The sequence below is a fragment of the Gymnoscopelus microlampas genome (genome assembly GCF_963454915.1).
Source record: "Gymnoscopelus microlampas genome assembly, chromosome: 21".
NCBI classification, from domain to species: Eukaryota; Metazoa; Chordata; class Actinopteri; order Myctophiformes; family Myctophidae; genus Gymnoscopelus; species Gymnoscopelus microlampas.
Genome location: NC_139958.1, coordinates 2,231,118 through 2,251,883, shown reverse-complemented (window position 1 = coordinate 2,251,883; position 20,766 = coordinate 2,231,118). Strand labels below are relative to the sequence as shown.

Sequence of the window (20,766 nt, the reverse complement as noted above, 5' to 3'; positions counted from 1 at the left end):
CTCCCCACCCAGGGAAAAAAAAAAAAAAAAGGGTGGGCCCCTTAACATTGTAATTGTTAACCAAGGTTGATTTTATGTCGCGACATAATATCTCAAATTCGGACCATGACTGTCACTTGTTAATTTTATGGGACGAGGGGAGGCGGTTTCTGTGTTTTTCCTTCATTCAGTAGTGTAGCGAAAAAAGTATCAGAAACCACTAATAACCGCAGTTTTTTTGCGGTTATTCCGGGCGCATGCACGTGCGCTTGCGCGTTCATGAGGGCCCGCTGTGACCACCTCGTGTCGGGGCCTACTGTTGCCTCGTTACGTGACTGATGTGACATATTACTAGCATGCAGAAATGGAATGTAACAGTACCAGTATATCTCCTGTTTGTTTTATTATATAACTGTACCAGTATATCTCCTGTTTGTTCTGCCCTCAGGATAAATCACTGGAAGGAGAAGCCAGCAGTGCCCTGGGAGGAGTTTACCAACTCATAGGAGACAATGACACAGCACTACAGGTTAGTGTACCAACTCATAGGAGACAATGACACAGCACTACAGGTTTAACACTAATTATTATGTTCTCATTAACTCTGACTAATTAAATCTGTCTGTCCTTCCAATAATCAATTGATGAAAGGGTGTGTAAGTGATATTGTTTTGTGTTGAATATGTTAATTCAATGTTAAATAACAGATGCTTTCTCCCGGTCTTAATGGTGTTTAACTGAGTTGGTCCTCCCTTCCACTAGTGGCACCAGAGGGCCTTGGACATCACGGAGCAGACGGGCTGCGTGCGGAGCCAGGGCCGGGCCTACGGGAACCTGGGCCTGACCTACGAGGCCCTGGGGAACTACGAGAGAGCCGTGGTGTTCCAGGAGCAGCATCTGAGCGTGGCGGCGCAGACCAACGACCTCAACGCCAAGACGCTGGCCTACGGCAGCCTGGGGAGGACACACCACGCCCTGCAGAACTACACACAGGCCGTCATGTACCTGCAGGAAGGTGAGAACAAACCCGTTCCACTTTACAACTGATGCACACGGAAGCCCCACACGGGGCATCAGTACAAGGGCCGTCACCAGCGGGCATAGGGCATAGCAGTGGCGGCCATTTTCTGGTTCCACTTCAAAATAGTCAATGTATTTTTCCCATTGACATTTCCAAACATATTCATATCAATTATTTTAAGCCTAGAATCAAGCCATCCAGGGTCCTGGTGAATCATGACCATAAAACGTTTGATTCTGTGAAAAAAACTTTTTTGAAAACGGCAAAACAAAATATATATATATAAAATCAAATATAACATTTAAAAAAATCACAGAAAAACATGTTTTATGGTCATGATTCACCAGGACCCTGGATGACCTGAATTCTAGGCTTAAATTAATTGATATAAATATGTTTGGAAATGTCAATGGGAAAAATGCATTGACTATTTTGAAGTGGAACCAGAAAATGGCCACCACTGCTATGCCCTATTGTGAGGTGCAGTCTAGAAGCACAGCATTTTGCGCAAAATTCCATAAAGCCAAATTCCAATACTCAAATGTCTGCCTCCTCGCTTCCTCCGTCTTCTGTCCTCCAGCATGGCGGTGTTACGGTGAAATTGGTGGCCTGCCGAAATATGTGACCATCTCGTGGACTTCACATAACTTACATGGAGGTCTTTAAACATGTGGCCTAAAGAAATTGGTGACACAGGTCACCAATTTCACCGTAACACCGCCATGCTGGAGGACAGAAGACGGAGGAAGCGAGGAGGCAGACATTTGAGTATTGGAATTCAGCTTAAATGGATAGTTCACCCCCCAGAAATCGATTTGTCACCCCATGGAGACTTGAATTCATGGATATTTGTCTTCTGTCTCATTCCTAAGACAATTATTTGATGACCAGCGGACCGGTAGGCAGCGGTTCCGGTAGGAGACACAAAGGAGACTCTTTGTGTCGGGATTTGGAGAGGCAGGGGCTGGAACTCCTAAAGGACACCTATTGGCTTTTCTTTTACAAACAAGTGTTACCATACTCTTAGGCCTGAAACCCCGAAAAATATCCGAAATGCACCCAACAAGCTTTGAGCTGAGCAGATTGGACCTTTTGTTCCAGAGATAATGGCCAAAACGTCTTGAAAACGGCCACTTTTGCAGATTTTCGATTATTTTTTGTCCATTGTCGCCCGTTTTTCTTTAATTACACGAGCTAGGAAGGTCGTACGGCGACAAACTAGATACCTGAGTAAAGATCACTTTGAGCTGCATCCAACACATCCAACACATCCAACACATCCAACACATCCACTGACATGTCCGTCTGCCTTACCGTTAGGCCTCCCGCTAGGGGGGGGGGGGGCAGTTTTCAGTCTGGAGCGGGCTCTTTTTTTAAGCGACGGGTAAATGGGCGGGGGCTCAAGCCCCCTTTAATGTCTATGTGTGCACGTGCCTGCCTATTGGTCTACATGTGGCAGAGCAGCTGGGTAGGAGGGGCTAAACTCTGTCTCCTCTCCTAATAGGTCTACATGTGTCAGAGCAGCTGGGTAGGAGGGGCTAAACTCTGTCTCCTCTCCTAATAGGTCTACATGTGGCAGAGCAGCTGGGTAGGAGGGGCTAAACTCTGTCTCCTCTCCTAATAGGTCTACATGTGTCAGAGCAGCTGGGTAGGAGGGGCTAAACTCTGTCTCCTCTCCTAATAGGTCTACATGTGTCAGAGCAGCTGGGTAGGAGGGAGGATGAGGCTAAGCTCCGCCACCATCTTGGTCTGTCTCTGTGGTGCAGTGGTAACCTGGAGGAAGCTCAGCACCAGGTGTGTTCCTCTCTGTGTGTGCGTGCGTGCGTGCGTGCGTGCGTGCGTGCGTGCGTGCGTGCGTGCGTGCGTGCGTGCGTGCGTGCGTGCGTGCGTGCGTGCGTGCGTGCGTGCGTGCGTGCGTGCGTGCGTGCGTGCGTGCGTGTGTGCGTGCGTGCGTGCGTGTGTGTGGGAATTATCCACATCTATGTGTAGGAATTATTCTACTGTACCATATCATTATTGTTGTCGGGCAGAAACCTCTTATGTCCATTCTAACTAACTTTTTGTTAGAATATGGGTCGGCAGTGGCTCAGGGGTAGAGTGGCCGGTCGGGTAGAGTGAACTGGAAACCACAAGGTTCCCAGTTCGATCCCGGGCTGGGGTGCTCCCCTAGAGTTAGTGTGGAAGTGTCCTTGAGCAAGACGCTGAACCCCTAATTGCTCCTGATGAGCAGGTTGGTGCCTTGCGTGGTTTCCTCCTCCATCGGTGTGTGAATGTGTGTGTGAATGGGTTAATGGCACAATCAATGTAAAGTGCTTTGGATAAAGGCGCTATATAAATGCACCATTTTTGTGAAATTCCGTAAATTAATACCACAAACGCATCAAAAGTAGCAGATCTACAAGCTCGAAACGCGGCGCGAAGCGACGCGTTTCGAGCTTGTAGATCTGCTGCTTTTGATGCGTTTGAATTTTAATCCTGAAAAAGTATCAGTTTTGGACGTATGAGGTTTTCACCCGACAGAGACCATATAAATTGTCTGTTGGCCATCATTCATCCATTCATCCATTCATCCATTCATTCATCCATTCATCCATTCATCCATTCATCCATTCATTCATTCATTCATTCATTCATTCATTCATTCATTCATTCATAAAGCAAGCATTCATTCATTGTTTAGTGTACTCATACTGCCACCTGCTGGTGGAACACTGCCCTCGATAGGATTTTACTTGCAACCATTGTGTCATCAATCATAACAAATGCCTAATGTATGTTTTGGCTTCACTAGAAGTATGTGGATTCTACCACTCCATGTAGAATATGCAGGGACGTGCACAGATAGACTCTAGGTGTTGCTAGAGCACCTGCCCTTTGCCCTCTTGACCAGAAGTGCCCTTTTGAAAAAAAGGAGAAAAAAAAAGTTTTTTTTCCCCCCAGTTTACAGCAGGGGTCTTCAACAGGGGTCCTCAGAGTTACTACAGGGGGTCCGCCAAATCTTTATGTGATCTTTTTACCATAACCACTCGAAACCTAGCATCCCTTTTCTGAGGAGAACTTTAGCCAAAAATAGCAGATCTACAAGCTCACAACGCCTCGCAGTTGTGGGCTTGTAGATCGGCTATTTTTGGCAAAGAGGTATAGGTGTAGAGGGAAAAAAGAGCAGACAAAAAAAAGTATGATTTACTTGAGCCCCTGCCCCTCAAAATGTCTGTGCACGCCACTGAGAATATGTTATGGTGAGAGTGATGTGATTGGTGTGTGTGTGTGTGTGTGTGTGTGTGTGTGTGTGTGTGTGTGTGTGTGTGTGTGTGTGTGTGTGTGTGTGTGTGTGTGTGTGTGTGTGTGTGTGTGTGTGTGTGTGTGTGTGTGTGTGTTTGTGTTGTTCCAGCTGTACAGAGCATCTGCCTTGTTCGAGACGATCCGTCACGAGACCCAACAGAACACAGACTATAAACTCTCTCTGTTTGACCTGCAAACCAGCTCCTATCAAGCTCTGCAGAGAGTTCTGGTCCGCCTAGGTACATTTTTCCTATTTTATACACTTATTACATTTTACATAAGTCGGCCTCCTGGTGGCGCTATAAAAGGCAGATGTGAAAAATGCAGGGCAGAGGTTTTTCCTTGGCCTCTAGAGAGTGCGCATACAAGGTTTTACACAGATCGGTGCAGTTATGGGCACAAACACAAATCGGCCTGTTATAGCGCCACCATGAGGCTGATTTTAAAATTCTCAAGTGGCATTTCTTCCTCTGCCTAGTGGGAATGTGTGTGCACAGTTTCACAGAAATGACATGCTGTGATCATGATTTGAGGCATTTTGAGTACTCCTGCAAACTTTGGAAGCCATTTTTAGCCAATCAGGATGGAATATGAAAAATCTGAAAGACCCTTTTCGTTTAATGACTATAGAGATACTGTGTACCGATTTGCGTGATGTTTGGACAACATCTGTAGGAACACAAATCGAATCGGCCTCCTGGTGGCGCTATAACAGGCCCATGTGAAAATTTGGGGCAGAGGTTCTGCTCTGGCATCCAGGGAGTGTGTGTGTGCAGTTTCACTGCGAGCAAGCCAACGGTGCCGGAGATTATCTGTACACAGACAGACAGAATGACACGGACGGACGGACGGACGGACGGACAGGGGGTAAAACATACTTTCCCGCCATGCCTTTCGGCCTGGCGGAGACAGTGGCCCTCATTTATCAACGCAGCGTATTAACCGGCGTATATTTTTCCATATATTCGGCCGTACACCAACGTCGAAGTCACATGTATCAACGAATCCTACACAGCCGATCCGAGCGGACATTTGGTCCCAGCCTTGATAAATCTCACGTCTGAAAACGAGCGTCATTTAAATAACACGCCCTTAAATATTCTCAAAACACCCCGATTTTACGACATGAAGAATCAGAATACGACCAAAGAAAGAGTTTCGCTGGCTCGCCTCTCCTCGCTACCTGTCAAGTCATACACACACACACGCACGCACGCACACATACGCCTCTCTCTCTCTCCCTCTCTCACACACACACACACACACATGCGCCCAACTGTGTCTTTCATAATCCGTTACGGTACAATCTTTGTCAGTCAGTAGGCTTGTAGCCTACATGAATGACATATTATGATACCAATCACATCGCCATGAATGGAATACGTTTGTATATTTATTTACCCCATACCGAGCAGTGCGCGTTCGAGTTACACTAAAGCAGTCATGTAGGCTATATTCCCCATGAGACTCGGGCGGTCTGCAGACTGCAGTGATCCCGTGCCGCCCACGTTATAAGAGATTGGAGCGTCAGGTTTACTGTATATCCTTAACCCAGCCAGGTTGTAGCCTATATAACTCTCTATGACATAACTCCATACCATAGGACAAGCTACTGTAAGTTTGTAGACCTCACTGTCAGTGAAAAGATGTTCGGGAGTCCCGACGCAAAAGTGCTCGTATATTTTGAAAATAGCAGATCTACAAACTCACAACGCGTCGCGATGCGACGCTGGCTTGTGAGCTTGTAGATCTGCTATTTTCAATGCAGCCAGATCTACAATCTTATCTGAATGACTGTTAAAGCAGTTTATTTAAATTACTTTATAAAATGTTATATTTTCACAGCGATTATTTATTAGTGTAGATATACATTTTGGAGTGGGTATATGTGTCTAGTTGCCTGTCAGACAGTCAGACAATGCTGCTCCGCAGGTCTAGAATGGAATAAACGGGCGCAGCCAACGTCAACAACTGGTCCCGACCAGACGTGAGATTTCAGCGTACGGTAGGATGAAGCCCACATCAGGATATATTGATAAATGCCGAAAGGTGCGGTGATCTCGCCGTACGCCCATTATTTGGGCTGCACCGCGTTGATAAATGAGGGCCCACTGAGTGGCACTGTGAGCTTGTAAATCGGCTATTTTCGGTGACTCTCTCTCTCTCTCTCTCTCTCTCTCTCTCAGGCCGCCATGACGAGGCGTTGGCCATAGCGGAGCGGGGTCGTACGCGGGCCTTCGCCGACCTCCTGGTGGAGCGGCAGACGGGAGGTCAGCAGCAGGCCATGACCTCTGACCCCTACGTGCCGGTGACGGTGGAGCACATCCTGGACACGGTGACCCGAGAGAAGGCTCTGGTTCTCTACTACTCTGTCGCCGGGGAGTTCCTGTACAGCTGGCTGCTGGCTCCTGAGACAGGTACACTGTGCCGTTGGTTCTCAAAGTGGGGTTTCCGGGGACCCCCAGGGCTACTTGAGGGGGTTCCAGGGGGTCCCCAGCTAAATGCGTTAATATAGCGTCACAATCATTTTAACTTTTTATACTTTGGCTATTCAAAAATAGCAGATCTACAAGCTCATAGCGCGGCACCGAGTGCCGCGCTATGAGCTTGTAGATCTGCTATTTTTGAAACATTTTGAACATTTTGTGCAAACCTTGGGATATATATATTATATAAGACAACATTAAGACAACATTTTTAACTCAAATATTTGCCTCTGGGGGGTCCCTGGAACAACATATTTTGAGATGGGGGTCCGTGGCCAAATACATATCATTTTGGGGGTCCTTGACATGAAAAGGTTCGAGAACCACTCGTATACAGTTTATATACAGTATATTAAACTGTCCAAAACGTGTTACTTTTTTTGGAAATTGAAAAAATAACCTGTGTGACAATGGATCCAATGTAGCCCCCCCCCTTATTTGTTTCTTTACATCTTTTAAAAATATTTTAAACATTACAAAACACTCTTTAAAAAAAGAAACACATCAAAGTAGCATGGGTATATCCATTATACATACTGAACATACACAAGTTATAAAAGGAACATATATATATATATATATATGTATATATATATATATATATATATATATATATATATATATATATATATATATATATATATATATATATATATATATATATATATATATATATATATATATACAGAGAGGAGAATGATATTAAGTAACATTTCATTTGGATGTTTTAATACAAAATATTTGCCCAGGTTTCATTTCATCTACCAGAAGATCTGTTTTTCTCACCTTTAAATGGAAACCCCCCCCCCCCCTGTCTCTCTGCTCTATCCACCTGTTTCCGTGGGTAGTTTCCTGATGTGTGGGAAACATCCTGCGGAGGGACCGGAAGTAGAAAGTAGCGGCTCATGTGTTTACATTTGCCAGCAGAACGTAGCTGCAGCTTCACAGGTCGCATAGCGATTTTCCAAGACGTTTGTTATTAAGACTCGGCTTTTCTTAACGTCACAATGAGCTCAGGGACAACGTGTGCTGTGCGTGGCTGTCATTACAACCGAACCAAACTAAATGAATGGCTTAAACTAGAGTGCTTCGTGTGGGGCACTCTAGTACACATGCATTAACACATCATGCATGATGACGTTAAGAAGTGGCCTCGTATCGCTTTGTGGAGTCCATAGTTCTAAGTAGGCTAATGTAAATGTACGCATCCATTATTACCACCTGTCCTAAATGTCTTAGATACCTCCCGACACAGCTGATTCACGTAATCAATACGTCATTTATGAACCGTTATCATTTAAGATAACCATCAGTCCCTGCGTGCTGAGGTCATATCATCAACAGCAGTAAAAATGCAACACAGATAGGTAGATTAATATAATTAAACGTGCAGGCCCAAGCCAAGTGCTCCACTATTTTATTTTATTTGGGTCGGCGAGGAAACACGTACTGTTTGTTGACATTCTAAGACCACCTCATGGCTAATTTGCATATGACGTTCATATTATCCCACTGTCAACAAAGGAAAGGACATGTATTGTATTGTGTGGTGGCTATTCTCACCTTCTTAATATAACTGACTGTACAAATGAAAGCATGGTTCTATTTGCACACTCACAATTACAACTGGTCTGGATAATGAACACTGAGGATTTTACTGTGAGAGACGCTATGCGCACAAACACGGCTTACACTTACCATAACTAAGTAACCAAGTAAAAGTACGCATTATACAAAATGTCCCATTTCACAAGTCTTCAAAATGTTAAAAAGCATTTTGAAAATAGCCGATCTACAAGCTCACAACGAAAGCTTGTATGTCTGCTATTTTCAAATAGCCAAAGTATGGGGTAAAGTGTTTAATGCATGATTTGTAATAATGAAAATCTACAAAGTAACTAGTAACTCAAGTTTTCAAATAATTATAGTGGAGTAAAAAGTACAATATTTGCCTCTTAGATGTAGTGGCCTAGACGTACAAGTACTGCAAATTGAAAATACTCCAGTAAAGTAAAGATTCCTCAAATTTGTACTTAAGTACAGTACTTCAAGTCACCTCCAGACAGATGGTCAGTTAGCTCAGTTCAGCTCAGTTACAGAGCCGATGTTAAAAGGCAGGGCCAGGCAAGCCCAAGCCTACATGATTCAGACCTGAGCACACTCTGTCACTCACACACACACACACACACACACACACACACACACACACACACACACACACACACACACACACACACACACACACACACACACACAAACCTACTGTACAGTACACAAACACAGTGCGAAATCTTTCATCAATGCATTTGTCCTAGGACACAAATCATCTTTCATCTTTTGTGCAGCCCTTGTAAATCTGAGAGGAGAGTTAATGTAAAGCAAATAGACACAATTTAGATCACAATCACATCACTGTTAATTGTATTTTATGTATTTCTGTTTTGAGAGGCCTTAATAAATGCTTATGTAATTTCTAATGAGATAATCCAGAAACAGTAGTATTGTCTAATTTCCAATGAGATAATCAAGTTGAATTAAGTATTTTGTCCATTTTAGGGACAATATTAATGGGCACAGAGTTTTCGGTTATGAATGTGTCTCTACATTTCCCACCATAGGTATTATAAATGTAACTGTGTTGTTTTACATTCTTTTGCCTAATAAAAAAATCAATCAATCAAAGATCAATTTTTAATGACATTAATGAAACTTGATTCGGCAAAACACTTCAAAAGGTCACATAGTCAGGCTGGTAAAACATTGTCATTCTGGATAGATGTAATTGCTGAGCACACTAAGGATCTGATTCCATGGCTGCCTTGTGAAACCATAAAAGCTACTATGCCACAGGTTTTCCTGGAGAATTTTCCAAACACTACTTGTGTAATTGACTGTACAGAAAGTGTTTTGCAGAAAGCAAAACATCTGGACTCAAGAACTGAATCTTACAGTCACTACTATGCTTGTAATGCTGTGAAATATCTAGTTGTAACTGCGCCATCTGGAGTCATTATGTACATTTCAGATGCTTTTGTCTAAAAGGTCTGACCAAAAAAGTCCTTGCGGACTTGTTTCCGTTGAGGTCCTTGGTCCATCTAAAACAAGCATTGTTGATGTGCGGACAAAGCTTTGTAAGCATGACACAAGAGTGTTGAATTCAAGTAGAGGAATCCCTGTGTAGAGAAGACAGTCTTCATCATGTTTTAGGAGATCCTCTGCAACAGACTGTGAGCTCTCAGGGGATGGTTCAGGCAGCACGCTAGATGTCCTGGCAGGTGGAGCTTTGGGATAGATGTGGTCCTCCATTCCTGGGTCTGACCACTGTGTCTGGACATCATGTGAGCTCTTTGCCACGGGATTTGGCTCCTCTGAAGCCTCCATTGCAACTGGCTGGTCGTCTGCGGGTACAGACATATTTAGTGTACAATGAGATGTATTGCAGTAGTTGTTATCGATTGAGACAGATGTAATTGTACACGTTTAACACACCACCATGCTTAAGGCACTGAATTAAACATATTATTATAACATATTATAGTTTTTTTGTCTTTAAAAAATGCTTGTTTTTCTTTTTGGACTTTAGGTTATACCGTCACCTTCCTAAAATAATGGCCTACATCATTCTTTTTGGGAAATTATATTTTTGTCAAAAGAGTTGCTTGCTTCTAGAAATAGGCCATTATTTTGTCAAGGTGCATGGAGAAGAAGAAAAAGACTAGTAGTGCTGTGCGTGGGTGTGTGACACACACACACACACACACACACACACACACACACACACACACACACACACACACACACACACACACACACACACACACACACACACACACACACAGCGCGCGTGTGTGTGAGGTTACAAATGACACATTATGTTTGTGATCATAATTGTGTTGCAACTTTTTGTTTGCGATAGGTTGAATCGCTTGCGTCACAATCACAATGAGCCCTGCCGTTGACCAGGCCAGGTCAAATTTCTTTTAATGCCTTGTAGAAATTAATCTTACCCGTTAAATGTCTCTGAACGATACTCTCCTCTGGAGGTCTCTCACCCAACAGCAGCGTTGGATATGGGTTGCCCCGTGTAGGTCTCTTGTCCACGAAGTGAAATGAACATACATACACAGCTTTGGGAGTTTTTTTTAAGTTCAAGTTTCTTAGACAACTTCTTTTCGCATCGGATGCGATGTAATTGAGACGTTAAGCGAGAGAAAAGCAGAGATAAAAGACTTACTAACAAACGTTCTTGGAGTCATAATCGCTATGCGACCTGTGAAGCTACAGCTACGTTCTGCTGGCAAATGTAAACACACTGAGCCGCTATTTCCTACTTCTGGTCCATCCGCAGGATGTTTCCCACACCAGATTCTTGCCCCAGTAAATTCCCGCGGAAACAGGTGGATAAAACATGTAGGTATAGTGAAGTTCTGTCTCTCTGCTCTATAAAACAAGGAGGTATAGTGAAGTTCTGTCTCTCTGCTCTATAAAACATGTAGGTATAGTGAAGTTCTGTCTCTCTGCTCTATAAAACATGTAGGTATAGTGAAGTTCTGTCTCTCTGCTCTATAAAACATGTAGGTATAGTGAAGTTCTGTCTCTGCTCTATAAAACATGTAGGTATAGTGAAGTTCTGTCTCTGCTCTATAAAACATGTAGGTATAGTGAAGTTCTGTCTCTCTGCTCTATAAAACATGTAGGTATAGTGAAGTTCTGTCTCTGCTCTATAAAACATGTAGGTATAGTGAAGTTCTGTCTCTGCTCTATAAAACATGTAGGTATAGTGAAGTTCTGTCTCTCTGTTCTATAAAACATGTAGGTATAGTGAAGTTCTGTCTCTCTACTCTATAAAACATGTAGGTATAGTGAAGTTCTGTCTCTCTGTTCTATAAAACATGTAGGTATAGTGAAGTTCTGTCTCTCTACTCTATAAAACATGTAGGTATAGTGAAGTTCTGTCTCTCTGTTCTATAAAACATGTAGGTATAGTGAAGTTCTGTCTCTCTGTTCTATAAAACATGTAGGTATAGTGAAGTTCTGTCTCTCTACTCTATAAAACATGTAGGTATAGTGAAGTTCTGTCTCTCTGTTCTATAAAACATGTAGGTATAGTGAAGTTCTGTCTCTCTGTTCTATAAAACATGTAGGTATAGTGAAGTTCTGTCTCTCTACTCTATAAAACATGTAGGTATAGTGAAGTTCTGTCTCTCTGTTCTATAAAACATGTAGGCATAGTGAAGTTCTGTCTCTCTGTTCTATAAAACATGTAGGTATAGTGAAGTTCTGTCTCTCTGCTCTATAAAACATGTAGGTATAGTGAAGTTCTGTCTCTCTGTTCTATAAAACATGTAGGTATAGTGAAGTTCTGTCTCTCTGCTCTATAAAACATGTAGGTATAGTGAAGTTCTGTCTCTCTGTTCTATAAAACATGTAGGTATAGTGAAGTTCTGTCTCTCTGTTCTATAAAACATGTAGGTATAGTGAAGTTCTGTCTCTCTACTCTATAAAACATGTAGGCATAGTGAAGTTCTGTCTCTCTGTTCTATAAAACATGTAGGTATAGTGAAGTTCTGTCTCTCTGTTCTATAAAACATGTAGGTATAGTGAAGTTCTGTCTCTGCTCTATAAAACATGTAGGTATAGTGAAGTTCTGTCTCTCTGTTCTATAAAACATGTAGGTATAGTGAAGTTCTGTCTCTGCTCTATAAAACATGTAGGTATAGTGAAGTTCTGTCTCTCTGTTCTATAAAACATGTAGGTATAGTGAAGTTCTGTCTCTCTGCTCTATAAAACATGTAGGTATAGTGAAGTTCTGTCTCTCTACTCTATAAAACATGTAGGTATAGTGAAGTTCTGTCTCTCTGTTCTATAAAACATGTAGGTATAGTGAAGTTCTGTCTCTCTGTTCTATAAAACATGTAGGTATAGTGAAGTTCTGTCTCTCTGTTCTATAAAACATGTAGGTATAGTGAAGTTCTGTCTCTCTGCTCTATAAAACATGTAGGTATAGTGAAGTTCTGTCTCTCTGTTCTATAAAACATGTAGGTATAGTGAAGTTCTGTCTCTCTGCTCTATAAAACATGTAGGTATAGTGAAGTTCTGTCTCTCTGTTCTATAAAACATGTAGGTATAGTGAAGTTCTGTCTCTCTGTTCTATAAAACATGTAGGTATAGTGAAGTTCTGTCTCTGCTCTATAAAACATGTAGGTATAGTGAAGTTCTGTCTCTCTGTTCTATAAAACATGTAGGTATAGTGAAGTTCTGTCTCTCTGCTCTATAAAACATGTAGGTATAGTGAAGTTCTGTCTCTCTACTCTATAAAACATGTAGGTATAGTGAAGTTCTGTCTCTCTGTTCTATAAAACATGTAGGTATAGTGAAGTTCTGTCTCTCTGCTCTATAAAACATGTAGGTATAGTGAAGTTCTGTCTCTCTGCTCTATAAAACATGTAGGTATAGTGAAGTTCTGTCTCTCTGTTCTATAAAACATGTAGGTATAGTGAAGTTCTGTCTCTCTACTCTATAAAACATGTAGGTATAGTGAAGTTCTGTCTCTCTGCTCTATAAAACATGTAGGTATAGTGAAGTTCTGTCTCTCTGCTCTATAAAACATGTAGGTATAGTGAAGTTCTGTCTCTCTGCTCTATAAAACATGTAGGTATAGTGAAGTTCTGTCTCTCTGCTCTATAAAACATGTAGGTATAGTGAAGTTCTGTCTCTCTGCTCTATAAAACATGTAGGTATAGTGAAGTTCTGTCTCTCTGCTCTATAAAACATGTAGGTATAGTGAAGTTCTGTCTCTCTGTTCTATAAAACATGTAGGTATAGTGAAGTTCTGTCTCTCTGCTCTATAAAACATGTAGGTATAGTGAAGTTCTGTCTCTCTGTTCTATAAAACATGTAGGTATAGTGAAGTTCTGTCTCTCTACTCTATAAAACATGTAGGTATAGTGAAGTTCTGTCTCTCTGTTCTATAAAACATGTAGGTATAGTGAAGTTCTGTCTCTCTGCTCTATAAAACATGTAGGTATAGTGAAGTTCTGTCTCTGCTCTATAAAACATGTAGGTATAGTGAAGTTCTGTCTCTCTGTTCTATAAAACATGTAGGTATAGTGAAGTTCTGTCTCTCTACTCTATAAAACATGTAGGTATAGTGAAGTTCTGTCTCTCTGTTCTATAAAACATGTAGGTATAGTGAAGTTCTGTCTCTCTACTCTATAAAACATGTAGGTATAGTGAAGTTCTGTCTCTCTGTTCTATAAAACATGTAGGTATAGTGAAGTTCTGTCTCTCTACTCTATAAAACATGTAGGTATAGTGAAGTTCTGTCTCTCTGCTCTATAAAACATGTAGGTATAGTGAAGTTCTGTCTCTCTGTTCTATAAAACATGTAGGTATAGTGAAGTTCTGTCTCTCTGCTCTATAAAACATGTAGGTATAGTGAAGTTCTGTCTCTCTACTCTATAAAACATGTAGGTATAGTGAAGTTCTGTCTCTCTGCTCTATAAAACATGTAGGTATAGTGAAGTTCTGTCTCTCTACTCTATAAAACATGTAGGTATAGTGAAGTTCTGTCTCTCTGTTCTATAAAACATGTAGGTATAGTGAAGTTCTGTCTCTCTGCTCTATAAAACATGTAGGTATAGTGAAGTTCTGTCTCTCTGTTCTATAAAACATGTAGGTATAGTGAAGTTCTGTCTCTCTACTCTATAAAACATGTAGGTATAGTGAAGTTCTGTCTCTCTACTCTATAAAACATGTAGGTATAGTGAAGTTCTGTCTCTCTGTTCTATAAAACATGTAGGTATAGTGAAGTTCTGTCTCTCTGCTCTATAAAACATGTAGGTATAGTGAAGTTCTGTCTCTCTGCTCTATAAAACATGTAGGTATAGTGAAGTTCTGTCTCTCTGCTCTATAAAACATGTAGGTATAGTGAAGTTCTGTCTCTCTGCTCTATAAAACATGTAGGTATAGTGAAGTTCTGTCTCTCTGCTCTATAAAACATGTAGGTATAGTGAAGTTCTGTCTCTCTGTTCTATAAAACATGTAGGTATAGTGAAGTTCTGTCTCTCTACTCTATAAAACATGTAGGTATAGTGAAGTTCTGTCTCTCTGCTCTATAAAACATGTAGGTATAGTGAAGTTCTGTCTCTCTGCTCTATAAAACATGTAGGTATAGTGAAGTTCTGTCTCTCTGCTCTATAAAACATGTAGGTATAGTGAAGTTCTGTCTCTCTGTTCTATAAAACATGTAGGTATAGTGAAGTTCTGTCTCTCTGCTCTATAAAACATGTAGGTATAGTGAAGTTCTGTCTCTCTGTTCTATAAAACATGTAGGTATAGTGAAGTTCTGTCTCTCTGTTCTATAAAACATGTAGGTATAGTGAAGTTCTGTCTCTCTGCTCTATAAAACATGTAGGTATAGTGAAGTTCTGTCTCTCTGCTCTATAAAACATGTAGGTATAGTGAAGTTCTGTCTCTCTGCTCTATAAAACATGTAGGTATAGTGAAGTTCTGTCTCTCTGCTCTATAAAACATGTAGGTATAGTGAAGTTCTGTCTCTCTGCTCTATAAAACATGTAGGTATAGTGAAGTTCTGTCTCTCTGCTCTATAAAACATGTAGGTATAGTGAAGTTCTGTCTCTCTGTTCTATAAAACATGTAGGTATAGTGAAGTTCTGTCTCTCTGCTCTATAAAACATGTAGGTATAGTGAAGTTCTGTCTCTCTGCTCTATAAAACATGTAGGTATAGTGAAGTTCTGTCTCTCTGCTCTATAAAACATGTACTGTAGGTATAGTGAAGTTCCACGAGGTGTACCTGGGGGGAGAGTCTCAGGGACAGGACGAGGACAGAGGGACAGGAGCCAGCGGTGCTGCTGTGTCTCTGGAACAATACATCTGCAACGCCAGAGTGGCCCTGGGGCTGGACAGCCATCCCAGCAGGTACTGTTGGGAATGGGATCTCAATTATCATATCACTCATTCATTCACTCACTCACTCATTGTCTCCGCCAGGCCGAAAGGCGTGGCGAGAGAGTTTGTTTTACCCCCTGTCCGTCCGTCCGTCCGTGTGTGTGTCCTGTCCGTGTGTCACCAGCTAATCTCCGGCACCGTTGGCCCGCTCGCTGCGAAACTGTGCACACACACTCCCTCGATACCAATTCAGAACATCTGCCCCAAATTTTTCACATGGGCCTGTTATAGCGCCACCAGGAGGCCGATTTGTACCCATTTTTTTCATTACTCCTACAGATTTTATCCAAACGCCATGCAAATCGGTACACAGTATCTCTATACTCATGTGATCAACCCGGATCTGTCCGATTATCCAGATTCCATCCTGATTGGCTAAGGTTGGCTTCCAAAGTTTGCAGGATTGGTCTGTTTTGAACAAAATGACTCAAATCATGAACGCAGCTTGCAATTTCCGTGAAATTTCACACGCACATTCCCACTAGGCCGAGGAAGAAATGACACCCATTTCACATTGGCCTGTTATAGCGCCACCAGCAGGTCTAATTTAGCAAAACACATTTTTGGAACAAAATGCCTCAAATCATGAATGCAGTGTCCGATTGCCGTGAAAGGCCTAAGAATGAATGGCACCCTTTTCACATTGGCCTATTATAGCGCCACCAGGAGGCCACAATAACGTACTTGACCTGGCGGAGACCTGTGCTCCGAGGAGCACTTTTTCTATTTCATTCATTCATTCATTCACTCATTAATTTATTCATTCACTCACTCACTCACTCACTCACTCACTCACTCACTCACTCACTCACTCACTCACTCACTCATTCATATATACAAAAAGCACACTTCAAGATTATTTGATTCATTGAAAAAGTAATCGATAATGTAATCACTAAGAAAATAATTGATAATTGCAGCCCTAGCCCCCCCCCTCTCTCTCTCTCTCCCTTGTTTCTAATAAGCTCATTCATCTGCTCACAGTCTGCAGCTCTAAGCTGGCCCTAGTACAGAAGTGCTTTGTAAATCACTAGCATGTGATGTGTTGTGTCAGCAGCACACCAACTCTCCTCACCTCTCAGTGAGAACGAACCACTGCAGCGATGTGGACATAATGAAAACTTTATTCTGCCGTTTTAAAAAAGCAGATCTACAAGCTCACAATTATGAGTGTCGTATGACAAGGGTTCCCAACCATTTCAGGTTGCGACTCCCAAAAATAGTCATATTTAAACTCCCTTCTTGACGGCAATTTGGAGTTGTAGGCATTACGTTTAGTTTGACTCGGTTCTACAGATAAATATTGTGAAAATAGTGTAATACTGAACTACAAGCACACGACTGTGAGGCCTTGTGAGAGATTTGGTGTAGAGGGAAACAAGAGCAGACAAGGGCCGTTTAGGAAAGAGCATGGCGGATTCTAAAACCGCCCGCTATGCCGAATGTGTTTGGTAGAAGCGCGCCTGAAAATGGGAATGCCGGGAGTCGGCCGAGACGCACATGCGGCACAACATTCAGAGGCTCCCTCTCTCCTTATTCGAATCTCTGTGATTCTAATGTTCCTGTAATCAGCAGAAGGGAGAGTGTTAATTGTGTAAATTGTATTTATATAAGCTGAATGATGGTCTATTCAAAGAAGCTGATTCGTGCTGTGGGTCGTGCGCGATGCCATTCGCTCCGTTCAGTTTCAGTAATCCATTGCGCAGGAAATAATGAACTGATTACGATAATATAACATTATCTGTAATCAGTGGGTGATGATTAAGTCTATCAAATATGCTTTTATTGAAAGGCAATCAAAGGCTAGAGCCTATGAAGCAAACGTTGGGTGTATAGCCTATTAGCCTAGTGTCCAACGTTATAAGTGAGAGTGAAACAGTGTTCTATAGAGTAATGTATGTGTGCAGTGGCGTGCACAGACATTTTGAGGGGCAGGTGCTCAAGTAAATTATACTTTTTTTTGTTTACTTAGTCTGCTCTTTTTTCCCTCTACACCTATACCTATTTGCCAAAAATAGCCGATCTACAAGCCCACAAGCGCGAGGCGTTGTGAGCTTGTAGATCTGCTATTTTTGGCTAAAGTTCTCCTCAGAAAAGGGATGCTAGGTTTTGAGTGGTTATGATAAAAAGAAAAATCATATCACATACAGATTTGGCGGACCCCCTGTAGTAACTCTGAGGACCCCCTAGGGGTCCCGGACCCCCTGTTGAAGACCCCTGCTGTAAACTGAAAAAAAAAGGGGGAAAAAAAGTTTTTCTTTTTTTCAAAAGGGCACTTCTGGTCAAGAGGGAAAAGGGCAGGTGCTCTAGCACCACCTAGAGTCTATCTGTGCACGTCCCTGTATGTGTGTGTGTTGAACAGGGTGCTCTCTAGCAGTGAGACACTGTTCTATAGAGCATTGGTTCTCAAAGTGGGGTCCGGGGACCCCTAGGGGTACTTGAGGGGGTTCCAGGGGGTCCCCAGCTAAATGATGGACAGGAACCAAAAGGACCCTTATGGTTCTGTAACTCTGAGAGTGTACAAATGGAACCAAATGGACCCGTTAGGGTCCATTTGGTTCCATTTGTACACTCTCAGAGTTAAATTAACATTGATTTTACAATATGAATTGGGGTCCCAGAGGTATAAATGCCATTAAATGGGGGTCCGTAGCCCTAATGCATGTCAAACTGGGGGTCCTTGAAATTAAAATGGTTGAGAATCACTGCTAGAGAGCCATAAAAACCTTCTCTTATGGGGGTCCCTGGCTTATCTTTTCAAATGGGGGTCCGTGGGGTAATAAGCGTCTATTTGGGGGTCCTTGACATGAAAAAGTTTGAGAACCACTGCTATAGAGTAATGTATGTGTGTGTGTGTTGGTGCACCAACAGAGTGTTCACCAGCAGTGAGACAGAGAGTGAGACAGGAGATCTACTGGAGCAGCAGCTGGACGACCCCACAGGCTACCTGAGGATGGTGTCCAGAAACAACCTGTTCAACAGGTAAGTGGACCATGGTGTTGCACACCTTGCTTTTAGCTGACTCTTTGGTTGATTTTTAAGTCCTCACTGTATTGCCTATTTTAATGTTTTATGCTTTTGCTTTTATTTATTTTTTAAAGATGTGTTTATTGACAGAGTACAAAGTACATCCATCCATTTTACATTTTATACAACAAGAAAAGAAAAAAGACAATAGAAAACAAAAAGACAGAAAAAGCAACCCTCCCTCCCAAACCCACCCCCCACCCCGGAATGGCACAATAAACATCATTGACATCACAACAAAACATCACAACAATCTTTGCAGTAACAGCAACTTACAACCTCAACCAAGAGGGGTTAACGAAGGCAAAACATCGAGAAAAGAGCCCCAAATTTTGTCATAGGTCTCGGGTTTTCTCCTTACATTGTACAGGATTTTCTCAGGAGTACAATAAGAGGAAAGTTCATTCAACCAATGCTTTTGAGATGGAGAATTTTCAGATTTCCAATTGACAAGGATAACTTTTTTTCCAGCCGTGCTGGCAAGTGAAACAAAATATTTTTTGTGAAAGTTTACACGAATTAAACTGACATCACCCAATATCCAGATCCTGGGGTCAAACGGTATCTCCGACTCTATGACATCCGAAACAGTGGTTATAATGAACTTCCAAAAGTCAACCAAATATGAACAGTTCCAAAGCATATGAGTCAAATCACCCTCATTTATCTTGCACCTCTGGCACATGGCAGAAATATTTCCATCAATCTTATGTAACCTTAGTGGAGTGAAATAAGTCCTGTGAAAAATATTGAATTGCATTTGTCTATGCTTCGTAGAGACCAGGACTATCTGAGCTCTTTCTAAGACGTTACGCCAATCAGCATCATCATACGTACATTCCAAATCAGCTTCCCATTTGCGTTTAAGGGATAATTTATTATAGACCAAAAGATTCCTATTTAATATATTGTATATGGAAGAGATTAAGCCCTTGGTGGAGGAGATAAACGTGCTGAACATATGATCCTCCAGGGGTGATTTATTAGGGATAGCCGGGAAATCTATACAGTTTCCTCTGACCCAGTGCCTGATTTGGAGATATTTGAAAAGATTATGATTTGGCAAGTCATACTTAGAAGATAATTGCTGAAAGCTTGAAAATACGTTATTATGCTTTTGCTTTTATATTATTTTATTTTTTGTTTGCTTTATTGTTAAATTGGTTGTAACTGTAAATGTATTCTTGCTCTGTAAAGCACTTTGCGCTGCATTTCATGTCATGAAAGGTGCTATACAAATAAAGTTTATTATTATTATTATTATTATTATTATTATTAGAGATGGATAAACACACTGTAGACGTGAGTACAGCCTATGGGGGGGTTGATCGGGTGGGGGGGCAGTAGTAAAATGCCTGCCCACCGCCGCAGAGGTTGCGGGTTCGAACCCACCGTGGGTGGACACACGGACGGACGGACAGGGGGTAAAACATACTCTCTCGCCATGCCTTTCGGCCTGGTGGAGACAAAAATAAATTCAACCTTTAACTTTTGTGTGTGTGTGTGTGTGTGTGTTGTGTGTGTGTGTGTGTTGTGTGTTGTGTGTGTGTTGTGTGTTGTGTGTTGTGTGTGTGTGTGTGTAGGAGTTGTCAGAGTATGAGCAGCCTATTCAGTTCTGCTGTATCTCCAGTGAAAGAAAGCTGTGTTCCTCATCGACGTAGCGGCACGGGCCAGCCGCCTCTACGAGCCCTCTATGACTTACTGATAGCTCCTATGGAAGGGGTATGTATGTTCTATGACTTACTGATAGATGCTATGGAAGGGGTATGTATGCTCTATGACTTACTGATAGCTCCTATGGAAGGGGTATGTATGCTCTATGACTTACTGATAGATGCTATGGAAGGGGTATGTATGCTCTATGACTTACTGATAGATGCTATGGAAGGGGTATGTATGCTCTATGACTTACTGATAGATGCTATGGAAGGGGTATGTATGCTCTATGACTTACTGATAGCTGCTATGGAAGGGGTATGTATGCTCTATGACTTACTAAT

The 20,766-nt window shown here is 41.9% G+C and overlaps 1 protein-coding gene across 1 annotated transcript in view; it reads left to right on the top strand.

Annotated features, from left to right (window-relative positions):
• LOC311037327 (tetratricopeptide repeat protein 28-like) overlaps positions 1-20,766 on the top strand; it is a 114,780-nt gene that overhangs the window by 64,686 nt on the left and 29,328 nt on the right. The window contains exons 17-24 of the mRNA XM_084046454.1: positions 428-508; positions 742-994; positions 2,685-2,794; positions 4,392-4,521; positions 6,469-6,699; positions 15,559-15,709; positions 18,611-18,721; positions 20,350-20,488. Of these exons, the coding sequence (XP_083902580.1) occupies positions 428-508; positions 742-994; positions 2,685-2,794; positions 4,392-4,521; positions 6,469-6,699; positions 15,559-15,709; positions 18,611-18,721; positions 20,350-20,488 (1,206 nt within the window). The remainder of the gene's footprint in view (positions 1-427; positions 509-741; positions 995-2,684; positions 2,795-4,391; positions 4,522-6,468; positions 6,700-15,558; positions 15,710-18,610; positions 18,722-20,349; positions 20,489-20,766) is intronic.